The sequence below is a fragment of the Mirounga leonina genome, unplaced genomic scaffold (assembly GCF_011800145.1).
Source record: "Mirounga leonina isolate KUSES-001 unplaced genomic scaffold, KU_Mleo_1.0 Mir_53, whole genome shotgun sequence".
In the NCBI taxonomy this organism is placed as follows: Eukaryota; Metazoa; Chordata; class Mammalia; order Carnivora; family Phocidae; genus Mirounga; species Mirounga leonina.
In genome coordinates this window covers 33,672,717-33,693,371 of record NW_023270807.1, presented here as the reverse complement: position 1 = coordinate 33,693,371, position 20,655 = coordinate 33,672,717, and the positions used below count along the sequence as shown (strand labels likewise).

General features: G+C 37.4%; 1 protein-coding gene across 4 annotated transcripts in view; it reads right to left on the bottom strand.

Annotated features, from left to right (window-relative positions):
* KCNQ5 (potassium voltage-gated channel subfamily Q member 5) overlaps nt 1-20,655 on the bottom strand; it is a 509,304-nt gene that overhangs the window by 100,681 nt on the left and 387,968 nt on the right. For all 4 annotated transcript variants that reach the window (XM_034991524.1, XM_034991525.1, XM_034991526.1 and 1 more), the window contains exons 4-5: nt 3,496-3,671; nt 2,689-2,814 (exon numbers count right to left, since the gene is read on the bottom strand). In XM_034991524.1, coding sequence (XP_034847415.1) covers nt 2,689-2,814; nt 3,496-3,671 — 302 coding nt within the window. The remainder of the gene's footprint in view (nt 1-2,688; nt 2,815-3,495; nt 3,672-20,655) is intronic.

Below are 20,655 nucleotides of genomic sequence, written 5' to 3'. Positions count from 1 at the left end.
GTCATGATCCCAGGGTCCTGGGATGGAGCCCCACGTCCAGCTCCCTGCTCAGCGGGGAGCCTGCTTCTCTCTCTCCCTCTGCCTGCCACTCCCCCTGCTTGTGTTCTCTCTCCGACAAATAAATAAATAAAATCTTTAAAAAAAAGAATAGAAATAATAAGCACTCTTGTTTGCTTTTTTGTATATTTTTAGGCATCAATTTCATTAATGACTCAGTTAATATCAACAAACCCACTGTGGACCAACAAGGCCTTTTCGTAGAAGCTTGACATCTTAGAAGATTTTTACTTGGATATTCAAGACCAGATTTGTTGTTGTTTTTTTTTTTTAATGGAGACATAATTAGGCCATTCAAAGAACCTGTTAAGTACAGCTTAAGCTTCAGTCAAAATAGCACTACTGAAATGGAAATCAATGAAAATATGTTGCTTCCCCTATGAAAGTCACAGATATGACCTTTGAAAACTTGCTCATGTGGGTTATTCTGGCAAAAGAAATAAGCTAGTGACTAAGTGAGAAGCATATTAAGAGTTTCCCACACACTATTTAACATACAATACAGCAATTCTGATTAGTAATAAGGAGAAAAGGAAGACTATTGGAAAGAAGGATAAAGAACTGCCAGGCTGAACTCATCAATGACTGCATTTCCAAGGGACAGGTGCACCTGAATGTCTCAAGAATTTAAGTATGTTAGAATTATCAAAGAAAAACAAAAACTATTCAAATTGTTGCTTAATAATAATAATAATAATAAATTAATAAATAATAAATAATAAACTGTCTTCCCCTTGCTGGCTAGAAGAGCCTCCTGTTTTCTCAGTTTACACAGTTTATCACACAATGAGTCATAGATCTTCACTTGCATTCTACATATAAAAGGTATTTTAAGAATATCACATGACTGCTCTCTTTCAGGTTTTCCACCTTCCTCCTTTCAAAATGTCAATTAATGCGTGTGGGGTAGGAGGGAGGGGCTGGGAACCAAATCATTACACCACCAGATTGCTTTGTTATCAATGACTCTGATAATTTAAGAAAAAAATCCTACCTTCAGGTGAAGCTATTTCTGATTCTTATTCATTTTACTACTGCTGTGTGGCCAACAAATATCCCGAATTCTGTTCAATACAAGCCCTGACAAATTTTCTTTGTCCTTGACAAGAGTTCTAGCTCTCACTGATGCGCTTTGGGTGAGTAGCAGCACAATGCAACAATTGATAACTTAAATTTATATTCCACAAAACAATCAACTTATAAATATATATATTTATTTTTTTAAGTAGGCTCCATGCCCAGCATTGAGCCCAATGCGGGGCTTGATCAGATCGGAGCTGAAATCAAGAGTTGGACACTTAACCTACTGAGCCACCCGGGTGGCTTATAAGTTATAAATTATAAACTTAAAAATATTTAACTTATAAATATTTTGACCACAGTTTAAGAAAAGGATGTATTTTAATTTTGGTGACAATCTAGCACTCAAGAAATATTACTGATGATTTTTTAGAGAACTTAACTTTGTTGGACCAAAGAGATGGGAAGCCATTTAGACAATTATAAATGCTGTATATTTTCACAAAACACCCTTTTGGAATGTCTTAAGGAAGAAAATAAAAAGAATATAGTTTATATATTGCAGAAAGCACTCCCCTATCCTGTGACATTCTTATTAGGGCCCATGTTTCAATGACTGTCTTATAAATTCTTTACAATGCAGACAAGATTTTTGCTTTAATGGAAAACTACGCCTTGCTTAGAGCACACATTTCCAGGTTATCGACTTCTGACTTTATGGGGCTCTGCATTTTTCATGGCTGTTGAGCTATTTTGCAACTCTGTAAGTTGTAGATAACTGGTAGCATTGCAAAATAATTCTTGTCTATAGACATGTAAATAAATTCTGTCTAGAGGAGGTTTAATTGACTTCACACTCACACTGTGGAAGAAACCAGCTTTACCTCTACTTGAATTCATTTCAATATTCTTGATCTTTATACGTTTCTGTTTTTTGGATAGTCCTTTAAGCCAGATATAACATTGTACTGGTTCCCTCATTAACGACATATTTTAAAAAAGGAGTTAAAATCTTTAGCACGGGTCTGTATGAGGTCATGATTTTTTTTTATTTGTTTGGTAAACTATCTTTTAATAACAATTTAAATGAAAAGTAGGTTTTTGAGTGGAAAATTTTGAAATTAGGTGTCTATGATCTCTGACCTCACAGATGGTTTCCAGTTTTCTCTTTTTCACTTCTTGTGCCATAATTTTACTATAACTTCCATTCAGCTACTATTCCTTTTTTTTAAACCTCAGATAAACTTTTTGATGAGTGGTAAACCGATGCAAAATTGGTCATTTAAAATCTGTGCTCCACAGAGTTAAGACGAACAAACAACCCTATCAAGATTTTAATCACAGTTAAAAAAAATAATGTATCCTTATTTTGGCAACAATCTAGCACTCAAGAAATACTTCTGATGATTTATAAGAGAACTTAATTTTGTTGAGCCATAGAGATGGGAAAAGTCTTTAGACAATTTTAGTGCTGTATATTTTCACATAACTCTTCTGGAAGTTAATGTTTTTATTGAGACCTTTCATAAATGATTCATAGAAATCATTATACTGTATTCAAAGGAAACATTTCACAACATCCAAAAAATAAAAACAGATTTTTATACTTACTGTGCCCCACCAGAGAGCATCTGCATATGTAGAAAACTCTTTATTGGCATCTTTTTCCACAAGATAGACAAGGAAAGATGAAAAAATAAGAACCAAAAATCCTATGTACCAAGCTGTGATTAATTCCTAGATATAAAAGGAATGAAAGACTGTTAGAGGTAAAAAAAATCTGTGAAAAAGGAAAAAAAATCTATGTATTCATTTTACTACTTTTTGGATATTTATGATTGTGTGTGTGTGTGTGTGTGTGCATGTATATATATATTTATGGAATTTACTTTTTTATTCAGAGGATGTCCCAGTGAACAGAAAAACTTCCTTGGTCTTTTTTGATTGTTGCACAGTATTCTAAAGACATGGGTTTACTATAATTTATTTGGGGCATGAGGACTTGAAAAACATTATTTTTTGTTTGGTAACGTTGACACACAATGTTACATTAGTTTCAGGTGTACAACATCGGATTCCACATCTCTGCACATTATGCTGTGCTCACCACAAGCCGTTTGTCACCACACAACGCTGTTACAGTATCACTGAGTATCCCTGTGCAGAGCCTTTTAGTCCTGTGACTTAGTCATTCCACAACTGCAACCCCATCTCTCCCTCTCCCTTTCACCGATTTGCCTCTTCTCCCCTCCCCTTCCCTCTGGCAACCGTATGATGACTTTTAAATAATCCATTATACGTTGTGCTTTAACCAACCTCTGAAATGACTGTTTGCTTGATGGGTTCATTAAATATTCCACAGCAATCAGTGAAAAAGTTTCAGAAGTCTTGTGCTATAATTTAGAAAGCAAAGCTTACCTTGCTGTGAGCATAAACCACTGAACCTAGTAATTTCCAAGTGCCTCCCCTTCGGTCCATGCGCACCATGCGGAGGATCTGTAGGAAACGGAGACTTCTGAGTGCAGACGTGGCAAAAATATTACCCTGAGTTTTTGCAGAAACAACTGCTATTGAAGCGATAAGAACAATGGTATCTGAAAGAAACAGGTTGAAGTAGCCATAAGTAGCAGGACGTGGAAGTTTTACTGCTCAAAATAGTGTTTCAGAAAGGTTCGCTTTGACCTCTTTGAGGCACAGATAAACAGATCTTGAACCCCAGCCTGGAGGGGTGCTACTGGGGCTCTGTGATAACTGAAGAGCGAAAATGCAGAGGACAGGATCTCCTTATTGCCTTGGTTCTGACCCTTTGGCTATTCTATGCTTTATCTATGCAGTTCTGAACCATTTGCTACGTAACCCTGGAAGAACTGGATGGACAATGGCCTTTGGAAAGTTCGGTGTTCCAGGGAGCACTAGGGCTGTTTTGGCTCCGGTTTCATTGGCATTCCCGTCCTCAGCCCTAACACGGCGGATTCCTGCTTGATGCCACAGAGCATCATAGTTTGCGCGGCTATGAAAGTGTTGCTTGGTATCATCACGTCTCTTGTTTTCTTGCCAAAGAAGCTTGTAGCTCTTTTCTGCAAAAAATTTCCTTGTGTTGTGGAGTCTGAGACTTCACATACTCTCTAACAAAGGCCTCAGCTGAGTTGGATACTCTAAGCTCTCTGCATAGAGTATCTTTATACCTGGCCGGTCAATTATGTGTAAGTTTGGTATACAGATTAAGTAACAGTACATTTGTTACAATAGAGTATTAATTATATTCACTGTGTATTGCATGGGAATGGATATTTGATGTTTGACATATTGACATTTGACTTCAAAAATATCTGCCCTTTTGTAAGCTAAGAAAGAGAAACAGAGCAGTTAATGAAAGCATAGAAAAGATAAAAGGGGACTTAATTGCTCCAAGGGCAAATATCTGAGTGACGGGAAGTAGGCTTTGAAGTGGGAGAAGTGAAGTGGGGATGAATGGCCTCCTATGGCAATTTTAAAATAAGTTAACTTGACCTTAACATCCTCAAATAAAATTTCTTTCCTGCTCCAAGTGGGCCGTGCATGACTGGGCATCCACACTGCAGAGAGGAGTTCCACTTCAAGGGCATTGGATTTATAATGTTTCTGTGATCATCAGGATTAACTGCTGTATGAATGTGTATTCATCATCCAGCGCGGCCTTTCTCCCTGCACTGAGAGAAGTCTGGTCTCCGGGAGTGGACAGGGCAGATCTTTTGAATGACTCTCCTGGTGCCCCTTCTGGGTCAGGACTTGAAGTGGTTGACTGTACAAGGATCAGCTGAAGGGCTTTTTCCAATCAGATCTAACCACTATAGGACTTTGTGGGTAGAGAGCCACAAGCACGTCCTTGAGTTACAGCTCTCTGCAGCTGTTGGAAATGAGAAGGAATTAAATGTGTTGACACAGACACCAAAGACTTATTTTAAGTGAATAAAAAGACAGTTGCAAAGCTGTATGTGCAATGTAATCTTATTTTAATAAAAAATAAATGAACAGGAAAATCATGTGAGAATATATACAGATTATTACCATTAAGTCTCTCCAAAGGTAGAGAGAGTGGGGTGAGTATGTGGGTAAAGGGACTTTTTACTTTCTAAGTTATTAATTTCTGTAATATGGAATTTTATAACAATGACAATGTCTTCTGAAATCAGAAAAAAACTTTAGAAAAGAGTTAAGTGTGAAAACGTCTCTTGGTTTGCATCATTTCAGGGATTTACTCCTGAGACAAGTGGTTTACAGACAAAGAGACATTTCTTATATGGCCCTGCTAGATATGTATTTGTTGTTTTTTTTTTAATTTTATTTTATTATGTATTTGTTTTTATTTCTCATTGTAATCCTGCTTCTTCCAAGTATACAAAGGAAAGAAAAAGGAACAATACCTCATTTACTATGTTAAAATATTTGAGATAGTAGAAATAAGTAAATGACTGGTAGGGATGCAGAAAATACAGCACTTAAAACTTACTGTGTGCCTGGCACCTTCTTTAGTTCTGTGTTTTCTTTACAAATGTTAATTATTTCATCCTTATAACAACTGTGTTGGTTAGGTCTTCTACAGATCCCATTTTACAGATGAGAAAAGTGAGGCACAAAAAGCACATACTGTATTAGTTTAAAAGAATCAGGTATCGAGCCGTTAGACTACAGCACAAAATGTATGAAGCTATGAAGTTCGTTCATTAGAGAAAACCTAGAAAAAGTAAAAGCAACACTGCTGGTTTGAAACGATTCAAAAAATTATGCACACAGTGAATCATAATCTAATTGTTTGAAGTCACAAAATATGCAAAGGTAACTACAGATGTGATTTAACACCCTCATTGTAATTCAGATCAGATGAGAAAGTTGGAGTTCAGTAAAATGAAACCACAGATGAGCGACCAAATGGCAAACGATGAATGCAGTCATAAAAATGTTTCTGGTTGGATTACAGTCCTCCGCTGAATTTTGCTGTCAGTACCACCTAGAATATTTCCCAGGCTAATATTTTAGAAGTTATGACTACTCTTTATTTTTATATATGTATTTATTATTTTTGTAGTCCATTATAGAACTTGTATCCCGAGTACCTAGAACAGTGCCTGAAACATGGAAAGCACTCAATAAATATTTATAGAATGGACTTAGATTAAACACTCAAAGTAGCTTGAACTTTGTTCTCTTACTATATCAATGTTTTAATAACTAGAATAAGAATCTGAAATACTCTTAAGTTAATCAAAGGATCACTTCAATATTCCATCTTGAATTCTACTGCAACATAATAATTCATAGCTATCATCCATTAAAGTTTATCAATCTCACTAAGATTTCTTTTTTATAAAATTAGGTAGGGGCAGTTTTCAAAGACAGTGTCATAGGAGGCTCCTGAACTTCCTTCTTCCCATCGATGCGCCAAATAAACACTTGCACATGGAATAATTCCCTGTGAAGGAAATCCAGAGACTAGCTGAGGCACTCCTAAACATCTGGCAAATAAGAAAATACCCACATTGAAATGGGTAGGAAAGGCTGGGACATAATTTTGCCTTAAACCTCACTCTTAGCACAGTGCCATACAAATGGGAGGTAACTCCCACATCCCAGTTTCTCCCTGAGAAGCTAAGGGTTTGGACCCCACATTTAGCCTCCTAACTTTAAGGCTGCCACTTGAGGGACAGGCCTTCCAAACAGCTTGCTTTGAAAGCCAATGGGGATTGCAGCCACAAGATCCACAAGACTATAGCAAACAAAGAAGCAGTTTTTAATGGGTGTGAGCACCACTGTGGCTACTACCCCAGGACTCAGTGCAGAAGGAACAGGCAGAAATGCCCATCTTAGTCTTTCTCTAAAAGGATTATATTTGCATACTTTAAAAAAGTTTTTATTTAAATTCCAGTTAGTTAATATCCAGTGTAATATTAGTTTCAGGTGTACAATGTAGTGATTCAACAATTACCTATATCACCCTGTGATCGTCACAAGTGCCCTCCTTAATCCCCATCACCTATTTTACCATATATGACAACCCCATAGCTAACATCATAGTCAATAATAAAAAAAATAAAAGCTTTCTCTCTAAAATAAGGAACAAGATAAGGATGCCCACTCTTGCCACTTTTATTCAACATAGTATCTAAAGTCCCAGCCAGAGCAATTAGGCAAGAAAAAGAAATAAAGGCATCCAAATTGGAAAGGAAGAAGTAAAACCATCACTATTTGCAGATGACATATACAGAAAACTCTAAAGATTCCACCAAGACATTATTGGAACTAATAAATTAATTAAGTAAAGTTGCAGCACACAAAATCAATATACAAAAATAAATTGTGTTTCTATACACTAACAATGATTTCTGAAAAAGACAAATAAGAAAATCCTCTTTACTATAGCATCAAAAAGAATAAAATACTTAGGAATAAATTTAACCAAGGAGGTGAAAGATCTGTTTGGTGCCAACTATAAGACACTTATGAAAGAAACTGAAAGAGACACAAGTAAATGAAAAGACATTCCATGCTCATGGATTGGAAGAATATTGTTAAAATGTCCACACCACTCAAAGCAATCTATAGAGTTAATGCAATCTCTATCAAAATTCCAATGGCATTTTCTACAGAAATAAAACAAACAATTCTAAAATTCCTATAGAATCACAAAAGACACCGAATAGCCAAAACAATCTTGAGAAAAAAAAGAACAAGCTGGAGGCATTATGCTCCCTGATTTCAAACTATATTACAAAGCTATAATAATCAAACCTGCATGGTATCAGCATAAAATAGACACATAGGTCAATGGAACAGAATAGAAAGCCCAGAAATAAACCCATGCATACATGATCAATTAACTAATGACAAAGGAGCCAGAAATATACAATGGGGAAAGGATAATCTCATCAATAAATGGTGTTGGGAAAACTGGATGACCACATACAAATGAATGAAACTGGACTGCTATCTTATACCATACACAAAAATCAACTAAAGATGTATTAAAGATGTAAGTGTAACACATGACTCCATAAGAGTCCTAGAAGGAAACATAGAGTAGGCTCCTTGACATTGATCTTGACAATGATTTTCTGGATTTGTCACCAAAAACAAAGGCAACAAAAGCACAAATAAACAAGTGGGACCACATCAAACCAAAAAGCTTCTGCACAGAAAAGGAAAGCAGCAACAAAATGAAAAGGCAATGTACCATAGGAGAAAATATTTGCAAATCACTTACCTGATAAGGAGTTAATATTCAAAATATATAAATTACTCATACAGCTCAATAGTAAAATAACAAATAATCCAATTTAAAAAATGGGCAGAGGAAATGAAGACATGTTATTCCAAACAAGACACACAAATGGCCAACAGGTATATGAAAAGGTGCTCAACATCACTAATTATGAGATAATGCAAATCAAAACCATAGTGAGATATTACTTCACCCCTGTTAGAATGACTATTATAAAAAAGACAAGAGATAACAAATGCTGGTGAGGATGTGAAGGAAAGGGAACCCTGGGGCATTGTTGGTGGGAATGTAAATTGTTATGTTCATTATGGAAAACAGTATGGAGGTTCCTCAAAAAATTAAAAATAGTGGAATATTTTTCAGCCATGAGAAAGAAGAAAATCATAATGTTTGCAACAACATGGATGAACCTTGAGGGTATCATGTTAACTGAAATGAGCCAGACAGAGAAAGACAAATACTGTACATCACTTATGTGTGGAATCTAAAAAAGTTGAACTCATAGAAACAGAGACTAGAATTATGATTACCAGGAGCTGGGGGTGGGAGAAATGGGGAGATGCTGGTCAAAGATTATAAACTTCCAGTTGTCAGATGAATAAGTTCTGGGGATCTAATATACAGGATGGTGATTATAATTAATGATACTGTTATTACATACTTGAAAGTTGCCCAGAGAGTATATCTTAAATGTTTTCACCACAAAAAAGAAATGGTAATTGTGTGATGTGATGGAGGTGTTAGCTACCAATCAGTTTGCAATATATAAGTGTATCAAATCAATAGGGTGTACACCTTAAACTTACACATTGTTATATGTCAGCTGTATCCCAATAAGGCTGGAGAAAAACTGGGCAGAGTAGCTTAAGCTGTGCAATTAGTTAATCATCTAAAATGTTTTTTTCAAAGAGAGGAGGCTTGTCTTAAGTGAATATACCACATTTTAGTATAAGTAGAAACTATAGACAGCCCTCAAAGCTCATTGGCTTCATATTCGTTTGTTTATCCATTCATGCATTAAGCAGTTAATTGAATGTCAGATATGATATTCAATGTTCGCATTAGAAATGAATATTCATTAATCCACTAGATCATCAATCTATCACGAATATGTATTAAATCCCTACGATGTACCAGGCATGGTGCTTAATACTTTACATTACATCAGTGTTGTCAATGGGGATGATTTTTACCTCCCAGGGGACATCTAGCAATGTCTGGAGACTTACTTGGTTGTCTTAATTGGGAAGGGGATTACTACTGGCATCTAGTGGTAAAGGGGATTACCACTGGCATAGATGTAAAGGTTGCTGCAAAACATCCTACAATGCCCAGATTAGTCCCCAGAAAAAAGAATTACCTAGTCCAAGTGCCAATAGTGCCAAGTTGGGAAACCCTGATGTGCATGACTCTATTTAGTACTCCTATGAGCTAGATAATATTAGGACCATCTGCTTCTTGCAAACGAAGAACTAAGACTTGCAGTGATCAACTAGCCAAGGCCCAATATCCTAAGTGGCTGAGCTGGCCATTCCTTGACTCCAAAGTTGTGCCCTTAAAAGTTATGGTATACCATTCTGTGGATAAAGAAAATCCAGGGTGACATGGGTAGGGTGGGATGGGGAGAAGAGGGTGGGGATTATCCGGAGAGCAACTGGATAATAAAGTTGGAATAAATTATTATGACATGAAGCATTCAGGAGAGAGCAGAATGCAGAAAGAAAATGATACTAAAAACAGATGGTACTTTTATGGATACATCAAGAGAAAATGGGGCTAGAGGAAGAAATAGAACTGTTAATAAACAATAGGGAGCTCCAAATTGCATGGAAAAAAAAGCAAGTAATCCTGAGTTCTTAAAATCTACTTCTCCCAAAGGAAAGAGATGTGAACAAGTGGGGAAGTAGTGAAGATAGTTATTGATTACTAGCAGCCCATTAGAAATGTGAAATATAGGCTTATAGGTTCTAGGAAGTAGGTTCACATACTTACTGAATCACTCAGAATGATTTATGGATGAATTCTTGAGATTTGAGGAGACTGCAAAGATTTGCGCAAAGTAAATACTGTAATGATATTTAAGACACGTAGGGGTTGTAGAAGAGCGTATTATTAGACTCCACTGGAACTTTGCTCCAGTGTTATTTAGTCAGCACAATGGATATAAATTGATCACCTTGGACTTTGTGTAAAAGGGATTAGTCACCGAAATACTGAAAATCCCTCATTATAAGGTGGATTCATATCGAAGGCTACCCTAACATGGACCAAAGATTGGGTTAAAGCAAGATCAACTGCATGGATGGAGCTAGAGAGTATGATGCTAAGCGAAATAAGTCAGTCAGAGAAAGACAAATACCATATGATTTCACTCCACTCATGGAATTTAAGAAGTGAAACAAATGAGCAAAGGGCAGAAGAGAGAGAGAGATAGACAAACCAGGAAACAGACTCTTAACTATAGAGAACAAACTGATGGTTACCAGAGGGTGGGGGCATAGGGGAAATAGGTGATGGGGATTAAGGAGGGCCCTTGTGTGAGGAACACTGGGTAATGTATGGAATTGTTGAATCACTATATTATGCACTTGAAACTAATGTAACACCCTATATTAATTAACTGGAATTAAAAGAAAAACTTGAAAAAAAACCAAGATGAACTGCATACTCGAACTTGGTGGGATGTATTTTGTTGCTACAATTACATGACATAATACATCTATTATGAAAGCCTATTTTACCATACATGGCTTAATTTCAAATCATAATGGGGAGAACTAAATCATATGGATTAAGCAAATCATGGTTGAACACTTTTAAACTAGTAATTGTAAGGACAGACAGATTCTGTAGAGGTAAACCACAAAGGGCGTACCTTTTGATTCCTGGAAACTGTCTGGAGACTTTAGGCTTTTAAAATTTTTGTAAATTATGTTAGAGTCTCAGAAAGTTTCCCCTGATAGCTAACATAAATTTCCCTCTTGCACTTTAAACTCATTTCATCTTGTTATCTCTGGGAAAAACAGAAATACAACAAATAAAATATTCTTCCACCACCTTTTTTGTTCTAAATCCTAGTGGCCTCACTATAAGCTAACCTTTGGATGATTTAAATAAAATAAATATGTTTTAAAATTATAAAATAGTAGCTGCTATAAAATATCAACACACTAGACATATGTAGTATAAGGTAGGAAGGAAATTTATTTAATTAGCCAATTATTATTAATGAATTTCAGATTACTTGAATTTTTGCTCTTAAAATGATGCTGAAATGCACAGTTTAGTACACATATTTTTGTAGGTTAAGGATAAATTCCTAGAGATTGGATTGCTGGGTTGAATGTTGACAAGTTTTGAGTTTTGAGCCCTCCAAAGGATGGTATCAGTTGTTACTAACAATGTATGAAAGTAATTATTTTGGGGTGCCTGGGTGGCTCAGTCGTTAAGTGTCTGCCTTCGGCTTGGGTCATGATCCCAGGGTCCTGGGATCAAGCCCCACATCGGGCTCCCTGCTCCGCGGGAAGCCTGCTTCTCCCTCTCCCACTCCCCCTGCTTGTGTTCCCTCTCTCACTGTCTCTCTCTGTCAAATAAATAAATAAAATCTTTAAAAAAAAAAGGTAATTATTTTTCTGCCTCCTTGCTAATAAAAGTAATGCTAATAAAAATAACAATAGTAATGGTAACAGCTAACACAGCAACAGTTTACTGTGTGATAGATATTGTCCTAAGCATTCTCAGGTATTACATGGAATATTATAAATTTGTAATCTTTGCTAACATGATAGGCAAAAAGGTCACTTATCTTTCTTTACTCATTCTGTATTTCGTGTTATTTAGAAGTCAAGGAACTCAAGTCATCTAGAAAGACTCTGCCCAAGATTATAAAAGTATTTTCCTAGATTTTATTTTGGTGTATTTAGATGCTCATTGTAAGGACAGATAGATTCTGTAGAGGTAAACCACAAAGGGGGTACCCTTGTGGTTTACGTATTTACGTTTACTGTTCAGGATAGTCTTCATGGCAAAGTTACCTAGCTGTCCGCACAGATGCATGCTTCTCTTCTGAAGTGTAGAATTATCCCTGGGAAGAGGCAGCCCACCCAGGGACACCATATGCCAGGTCTGCTTGCCTCTGGGTGGGGTGATGTGACTAGGTCTAGCTAAGGGAAGGTGAATTGAAATAATGTGTGCCACTTCCAGGCTGAGGGGACACAGAGGGCCTATGCCTTCCGTCTTTTCCTTTCTGCCACCTGTGGCCGGTACTAAGCATATCTTTAGGAACCACATGCTTAAGATGGCAGGGCCTTTGTCACCCTGGGTTCCTGAGTGACTGCACTGAGCAGAGTCTTTACCACATACCCCACACCCAGCAAGGACTACCTTCATTGGACTATTACCCAAGTAAGAAGTAAACTTTTTTATTTTGAGATGTTACTGAAATTTGAGGATTTGTGTAACAACTAGCATTGCTCTAACTTCTATAATCTTTAACTTCTATGGAATTTGTCTGTCTCTGTGGTGAAGTAGAGAACTAACGTTACTTTGTGTCCTACGTGACAGTCAATTTTTCCACTATTACTTAAATAAAAATCTATCCTTTTCCACATGCTTCCACATACTCACGGAGAGGTCTGTCTATTTTGGGTTCTACCTTCTTTTATTGCCTATTCCTGTATCAGTGTGACACTAGACATTAGTGTAAGATCCCCTCAATGTTATTCCTTTTTTAAGAAAAATTATCAATTATTCTAAACCTACCTATTTTCCCAGGTAAGTTTCAGAATAAACTTATCAATTGAAAAGAACGCCAAGTTCTGATACAGATTGTGTATTAAATTTATAGATTCACATCTTCTTCTTTATTGTCGCCCCCATCTCATAGCCACTGAGTGGTTCAGCTCCGTCGATTCTGCCTCCAGACTGTGTCTCACCTGTACCTTCCTCTTTCCATTTATCCTGTCTCCTCCCTAGTTCAGTCCTATGCTACCTCTCTCCTGGCCATCCCTGCCGTCACTGACCTGGTCTTTGCTCTGTCTTTCCTTTCTCAAAACTATTTTGTATTTTTTTTTTTTTAAGATTTAATTATTTATTTTAGAGAGAGAGGGAGAGAAAGAGAGCACGAGCGGGAGAGGCAGAGGGAGAGGGAGAGAGAGAATCCCATGCAGACTCCCCACTGAGTGTGCAGCCCCACGTGGGGCTCGATCCCGTGACCTTGAGATGAAGACCCAAGGAAAAAACCAAGAGATGGATACCCAACTGACTGTGCCACCCAGGTGCCCCTAAGCTATTTTGTATTCTAATGCAAGATTAAAGTGTTAAAGTGACTATATTCCTTCTCTGATCAAAACCGTTTTTTTCAATACCTAGAACAAAGATCAATTGCTGATGCCTGGCATTCAAAGTGCTTTAGAAAATGCTCCTGCTCTGCCTGGAAAAGCCCCTCCTGAAGGCTGCTTTCTACTACTAGTACCCAGAGCTCTGACGTGTACTACCACGAGCCCTTCCTACCCCGTCATAGCAGTGGTCTGTTTATATGCTAGTCTTTTCCAGGAACTGTAAGAAACTGAAAGTATGAAAAAGCACTTATTTGTCCTTGTAACCTCAGCACCTAGCTCAGGACCCACCACAGCGTAGGTATTTAATACTTATTTGATGGATGATTATTTGATGGTTTATTTGCTTATAGTAAGCAAAGAAATAGAATAACATTTTATTATTTCAAGAGCCTTCGAAATAATACAGTTAAATAACCCATATTTGCAGTTGCGAAGCCGAGGTATGAATATATAAAAGTTAAAAATTCCATATGTTAAAAAAAGCCCCACATAGATTGAAATGCAAAAAACAAACCTGGAAAAGATATTCCTTAAAATATAAAAATAAACGAGTAAGAAAACATCCTGGTAGAAAATTGGACAGAAGGCACAAATACAAATTTACCTTAGGAAGAAGTAAAAATGGCCAATACATATATGAAAGGAAGTTCTTTATAATTTCTCACTTTGAAATTTAAAATGGTAGCAGGTACCAGTTTAATCTATCAAACTGACAAAGTTTATAAAATGAATAGTCAATATTGGCAAGGAGAAAGAGGAAAAGCATTTTCATAGACATTTTGTCTTAGAATAAAATGGTATAACTCTTTGGGGGGAGAATTTTGGCATTATTTGCCCAAAGTATTAACTACTCAAAACCTGTTATTTTCAGTAATTTTATTTCTAGGAATGTAATCTAATGAAAAAGTTGTGGTTGCCAACACAGGTTTGCACAAGAATGCTTCTTATACTATTATTAATAATGTAAAAATTAGATATAATCCAGATTTCTAATAAAAATGGATTTATCAAAAATGATATTGGTCTATCTATTCAGAGCAAGCCCTATGCTGCTCATCTGCCTGAGCTCCAGTCCCGGCTCTGCCTCTTATCAGCTGGGTTACCCAGGTGAAGTTCCTGAACTCTCTGCCTCCATTTCTTTATCTGCAAAATGAGAATCATAAAATTACCTATTTCAGAGTTGTTGTGAGAACTAAAGAAGTCGATGCATTTGAAAGATCTTAGTATAGTGCTAACACATAATAAATTTTACCTAATTTATTATTAGTAGTAGTGGTATTACCATGGATAACTATATAACCACAAGACATCATGTTTTAGAAGAATATTTATTGGATAAGAAAATGTCCCCTCCAATATATCATTATGAAAAGAAGTGATTACATAGCAGGATACATAGATGATTCCAATTTTGCCTTCAAACGATTTTGTGCTCTTACAGTATATATAAAAATAAATACCTATACCTGCATGTTAATAGGAATTATCTTTGGGTGGTATGATGATGTGTAAAATTTAGTTTCTTTATACATATCTCTTTTTTCCAAATAATCTATAATAAGCATGCATTGTTTTTGTAATGAGAAAAAGGAGAACTATTTATTTAAAAGAAGAAGCTATGGCCCAGGAAGTTTAGCACATCGACCAGGTAATTTATCAGTGGCAGGAAAGAGAGGGAAAAGGGCAACATTTACTGACTCATGGGGCTATGTGCAGTGCGTAGTACACAGACTATTTCAACCCTTCTCTATAACGGCCCTCCAAGGAGGCACAGAGATTGTAAGTGTGAACTTTATGTGAGAGAGCCCAGGTATTCCTACTTCTGTCCTTTCCTAGCTGTGTAACCTTGAGCCTATTAATCTTGCTGAATCTTGGAGTCTTCACTTGTAAATAAGGGCTAGAACCGTTTTCCTCACATGTCTGTTATGAGGATTAAATGAGATAATATACATAAAACTCTTAGTCTGCCTTAATGTGCCTGACATCACGTCAGCTCCTTACTTTAAAATAAAAGTATTTTAGGGCGTCTGGGATGCTCAGTCGGTTAAGCGTCTGCCTTCAGCTCAGGTCTTGATCCCAGAGTCCTGGGATCGAGCCCCGCATCGGGCTTCCTGCTCAGCGGGGAGCCTGCTTCTCCCCCTGTCACTCCCCTTGCTCGTACTTTCTCTCTCTTTCTCTCAAATAAATAAATAAAATCTTTAAAAAAACTAAAAAAAAGTATTTATACATGCATACATACTTTAATAGATCATAAATTGTTACTAAGAAAGTTAAAGAATCTTATCCAAGATCATTTAGCTAGTAAATGGAGCCAAAAATCAAATCCATGTATGTCTTATTACAAACTCCTTATATTTTATTCTATGTTACTCTTTTGATAACTTTTCTCTAGTAAGAAACCAGTAAACAGCGATGTAGGCAGTCAACCAAGGCCTACATGTGAAACTCCAAGAAGTAAAGTGTTATTAAGAATAGGGAATATGGGGGCGCCTGGGTGGCTCAGTTGTTAAGTGTCTGCCTTCGGCTCAGGTCATGATCCCAGGGTCCTGGGATTGAGCCCCACATTGGGCTCCCTGCTCCACAGGAAGCCTGCTTCTCCCTCTCCCACTCCCCCTGCTTGTGTTCGCTCTCTCGCTGTGTCTCTCTCTGTCAAATAAATAAATAAAATCTTAAAAAAAAAAAAGAATAGGGAATATAACGACTTGCAAAGAGCTGGCATTCAGATAAATTTAGCACAAATCTTATAATGAACAACTTTGTACATTGTAGCTTGTCCCAACCAGATAGCAGAATATAACAGAACGGTCAGCCTGTCCTGTCGATGTGGGACCATTTCTGCATGAATTTGTAATTTCTTAGTGCCTTATGTATATCATATGCCAGATGCTTTATTGCCAATAGAGCAGCAAGTCAAGGAGGAATTAAAATATGTGGTTCCATTATATTTGACTATGTATACAACATTCTAAGCTCTCAAAAGGAACAGAGACGCGTGGAACAAAGTGTGAAAGCATAAAGAACACTGAACTATCCCTAGTTCAACCATCAGTCCTGCCATTAACCAGTTTTGTCACCACTTATCTCTTGGGGCTGGTTTCCATATCTTCAAAATGAGATGCACTGAAGTGGAAAGTGGCAAGGGAACTTCGTAACTCCAAGTTCCTATAATTCTAAGTGGTACATTCTTTGTTGGGACATTAAATGGTTGGATGATGATGCAGCAGTAGGACTATTTTGGAAATGATTTTTCTCATAGTAACTGTTAAGGCAATTATTTCATCCATGCACTAGTTTATTCAACAAATAATTTTTATTGCATGACTGCTAATAAGCCATGCTCTGGAGATAGCGCAGTGAATAAAACAGAAGACTCTTCTGCCCTCAAGGAGCTTATGTTCTACTGGGGTAGACTGACATTGGGCAAGTAAATAAGTACAGAATACAAAGCCAGGTAGTAACAAAGTGTCTAGAGAAATAAAGAAGCAGAGCAGGGGGTGGAGTCATAGAGGAGAGGGAGTGCTATCTCAGATGGGATGGCTAGGGAAGACTTCTCTGAGGAGATGACATTCGAGCCCTGATCTGAAGAAGTGAAGGGCTGATAATGACCTTATCTAGGAGGAAGTATTCTGGGGAGAAAATAAAGACCTTGAGGCAGAAGCATGGTCTGTGCATTCAAGGGGAGGGAAAAAGGTCAACCTAGTCTGAACGGAGTGAGGAAGGGAGTGGGCCCTGGCCAGATCATGGTGGCTTTGGCAAGAGCTTTTGACATCCTTAAAGTTGTGATGGGTTTGGGGCAGAAGAGGGCAGGATCGCATTTGTATTCTACAAGATGGTTTCGGCTGCCTTTGGGAAACAGAACAAAATGGGGCTGGAAGCAAGAGGCCAGTTAATAAGCCATATGATAGTCTGGACAAGAGGAGGGCAGTTTTAGAAGAGCAAGGTTAAATAAGGAAGAGCTGAGAAGGAGTTGGATTTGGGATATGTTGTTAGGACAGGAATGTCAAGACTTGCTGAAGGATTGATGGTGGGGTGTGACACAAAGAAGGGAGGCTGAGGGTGACTTTTGGGTTTTTGGCCTGAGCAACTGGGTAAATGAAGTGCTATTTGCTGAGATGGGGAAATACTGCGGGTGGGTGGGAAAGCAGAAAGGAGGGTCATTTGAGGGGTAAAATGGATAGTTCAGTTTTGGCCTTGTTAATTTTGAGATGCCCTCTAGACATCTGGTAGACAGTGGGTGAGGCTGGAGTTCAGGGAGAGGTCAAGGCTGCAGAGTCAGGAAGTAGATGTGTGTGTGTGTGTGTGTGCACATGCACATGGTTTTATGCCATAGGACTAATCTCCAATATTAGTAATATACTGAAACTACTGCTTCAGAGCATGACTACAAATATTTAATTTCAGATATGGGGTACAGATTGGAGGATGTAAGGAAGCTGTGTTTCTGTATTTATAAAACAGGGAAGAAATATTTGTCCTCTGAGAACCACTGTAATGAGTAGGAGGAAAACACATCCTATTTAAGGCACACCACAGTATCTTGAGTAAATTACCTAGGTGTAATCCCATCAGTTCTCAATAAATGAAAAGATGAAGAGTCACGTGTATTTCTGAATATTCAGAACATGTTTTAGGACAATGACATGATGGCTTTATATTACGTTCCTTGATACAGAAAGTACAAGAAAGGATTTTAGAAGCAGTTTCCCGAGTTGATATCCTCAAATGTTTAAAATGTTCTCCTAGTACCTATTTTCATGCATACCAAATGCCAAACCTGCAGTCAGTTTCAACTCAACAGAGCCTCATACCAGTATTTGACTACAAGTCTAAAAAAAGATTTGGATCCCCACCAGTGAATGATCAAAGCTGAAACTGATACTGGAAACCCCCTAACATCCTATGATGAAAGGGAGGCTGAGGGTAGTAGTTCGTTCAGTGTCATAACCTGAATGTTTATTACATCAGTCAAACAATACCATTGCAGGTTTAAATTGACAGAGTGAAAACAAAATTCCTAACCTTCTATACTCCCTTTTTGCACTTACTCTAAGCAGTTGAATGATACGGGCTCTCTGAATCTTGGCAGCCAGTTATGATTAGTATCGGGATTTGTAATCTTTTCTTGAGAAACTTGATACCTATTCCAGATGACATGCAGGTTTGATTAACCATCACCTACTACTAAAGTTTTTGAAAGAATATCTTCAGGAAGTTCTTTGAATAGACTGTGCTATTTGGATTTTGCAGATGGAGATGCCATTTCATTTAAAATGTCACTAAGCAAAGGACACCTATGGATGGCAATTCATTCTAAGTATTATCTGGGGAAATTGAGAATTACCTGGTACACCTGGCTCTCTTAATCTTTTTCAATGCACAATCTCTTATTTTTAGAAATAAGAAATGGATAAAGTTTAGGCTTCTGGGTAATCCTTAGGGATAAACACTGGGGTGTGAAAATGGACTTTTCCTTCTGTGAAGAATGAAAAGATAGTGCTTTAAAGGAGTGAATTTGAGTAACTACATGCCACAAGTAGGCACCTGCTACTCATTATAATTTTGAAAATCCTATGTGGTGCCATGTACAGATCTATTATATCCACCTATCTGTATTTGTAGGGGGATTATTAACCGAATAGATCTTGTTTAATTGCACATTGAAGTTCCATCTTTAATTATAAAATCCTTGCCAAATTTGCCCTCATTGGCACCAGATAAAGAGCAGTTTTAAGAACTTCAAAATGCCACATTTGCTTTTTTTGTGTTACTGGTTATGAACCTTACAAAGTATATTGCAGTTCTTATCTGTGCTTAAAAGGAAAGAAACAGCTTCCCAGAGAGGCTCATATAAGATAATACAATGTTACTTACAGAGACAGTGTTAGAATTCCGGGCGACCACCTCTGGAAGCCCTGGTTCAGACTGCAGAACATACTGCCTCCTAACAAATCCTAACACTGTGAGGAAAAATCTGACCTTGGACTCACCTTCTTTTCACTATCAATTCCTTCCCTACCGTCATGAGCTTTGTGAATAAGACATGCTCTGTTTAAAGGAGAACAAAAAACAGGGTTTATTGAAAACATGTGATGATATAACCTAGGAATCCTTTAAAAAGAGGCTGGAGAGGATTTGACCGGGTTCGATACCATTCGGGAGCAGGATATTTTCCCACAAACTAACTACGGAGAAGTATCAAGAAAATGTAAGTCAAAAATAGTTTCAGATGTGCACATTTTAACATTATGACTGGTAAATACTCCAGAAAACCACAGAAACTTGATAAGAGATGGATTCTTAAGTCACACGATGGCAAATGTCCTGGGGATTAGCTACAGCACTTTGATCTCCAAATTCCAGACACAGATTTGGAGTCTGTGGTAGGGGCTAAAATCAAATATTTAAAATGTTTTGCAAAAGGCAGGAGTAAAAATATTGAGAAAAAAGGCAGCATGGGACTAGAAGAGTCTTCTGTAAAGGAGCCTACAATTACAAGCAGGCAAAATACGCACTTTATTAAAAAATGTCAGCACATTCACATGACCAAATTAAAGTAGGCAACTGAAGCAATTAGACAAAAAAATTGCAGGCAAAAATTATTCTTCTGAAACCTCCTGATAACCGAGGCAAAGGTGCTATTTTCTAGCTTTCATTATTTTGATAAATGCCACCCATTTTTTCTTTATTTCCTCATATTGTTTTCACATTGTGTGTGCAGAGGGTCCGATGGGGTTTGAGGTTCTACATATGAATGCCTACTAGCTGGCAATGTTTTGAATTTTTTACTCATTCAATACACATTTATTGTGGCCAGAAACTGCTAGGACCTGGGTATATAGTAGTAAAGGGTATGGATGGGGCATGGGTGGAGGTGGTCAAGGCAGATACCTTTAGCCCACACAGAGGTAAAAAGTTGACATAGAAGACGTTGAATGGCGTGGCTGCAATCTCTGGTGATGGATGCTATGACAGGAGAAATATAAG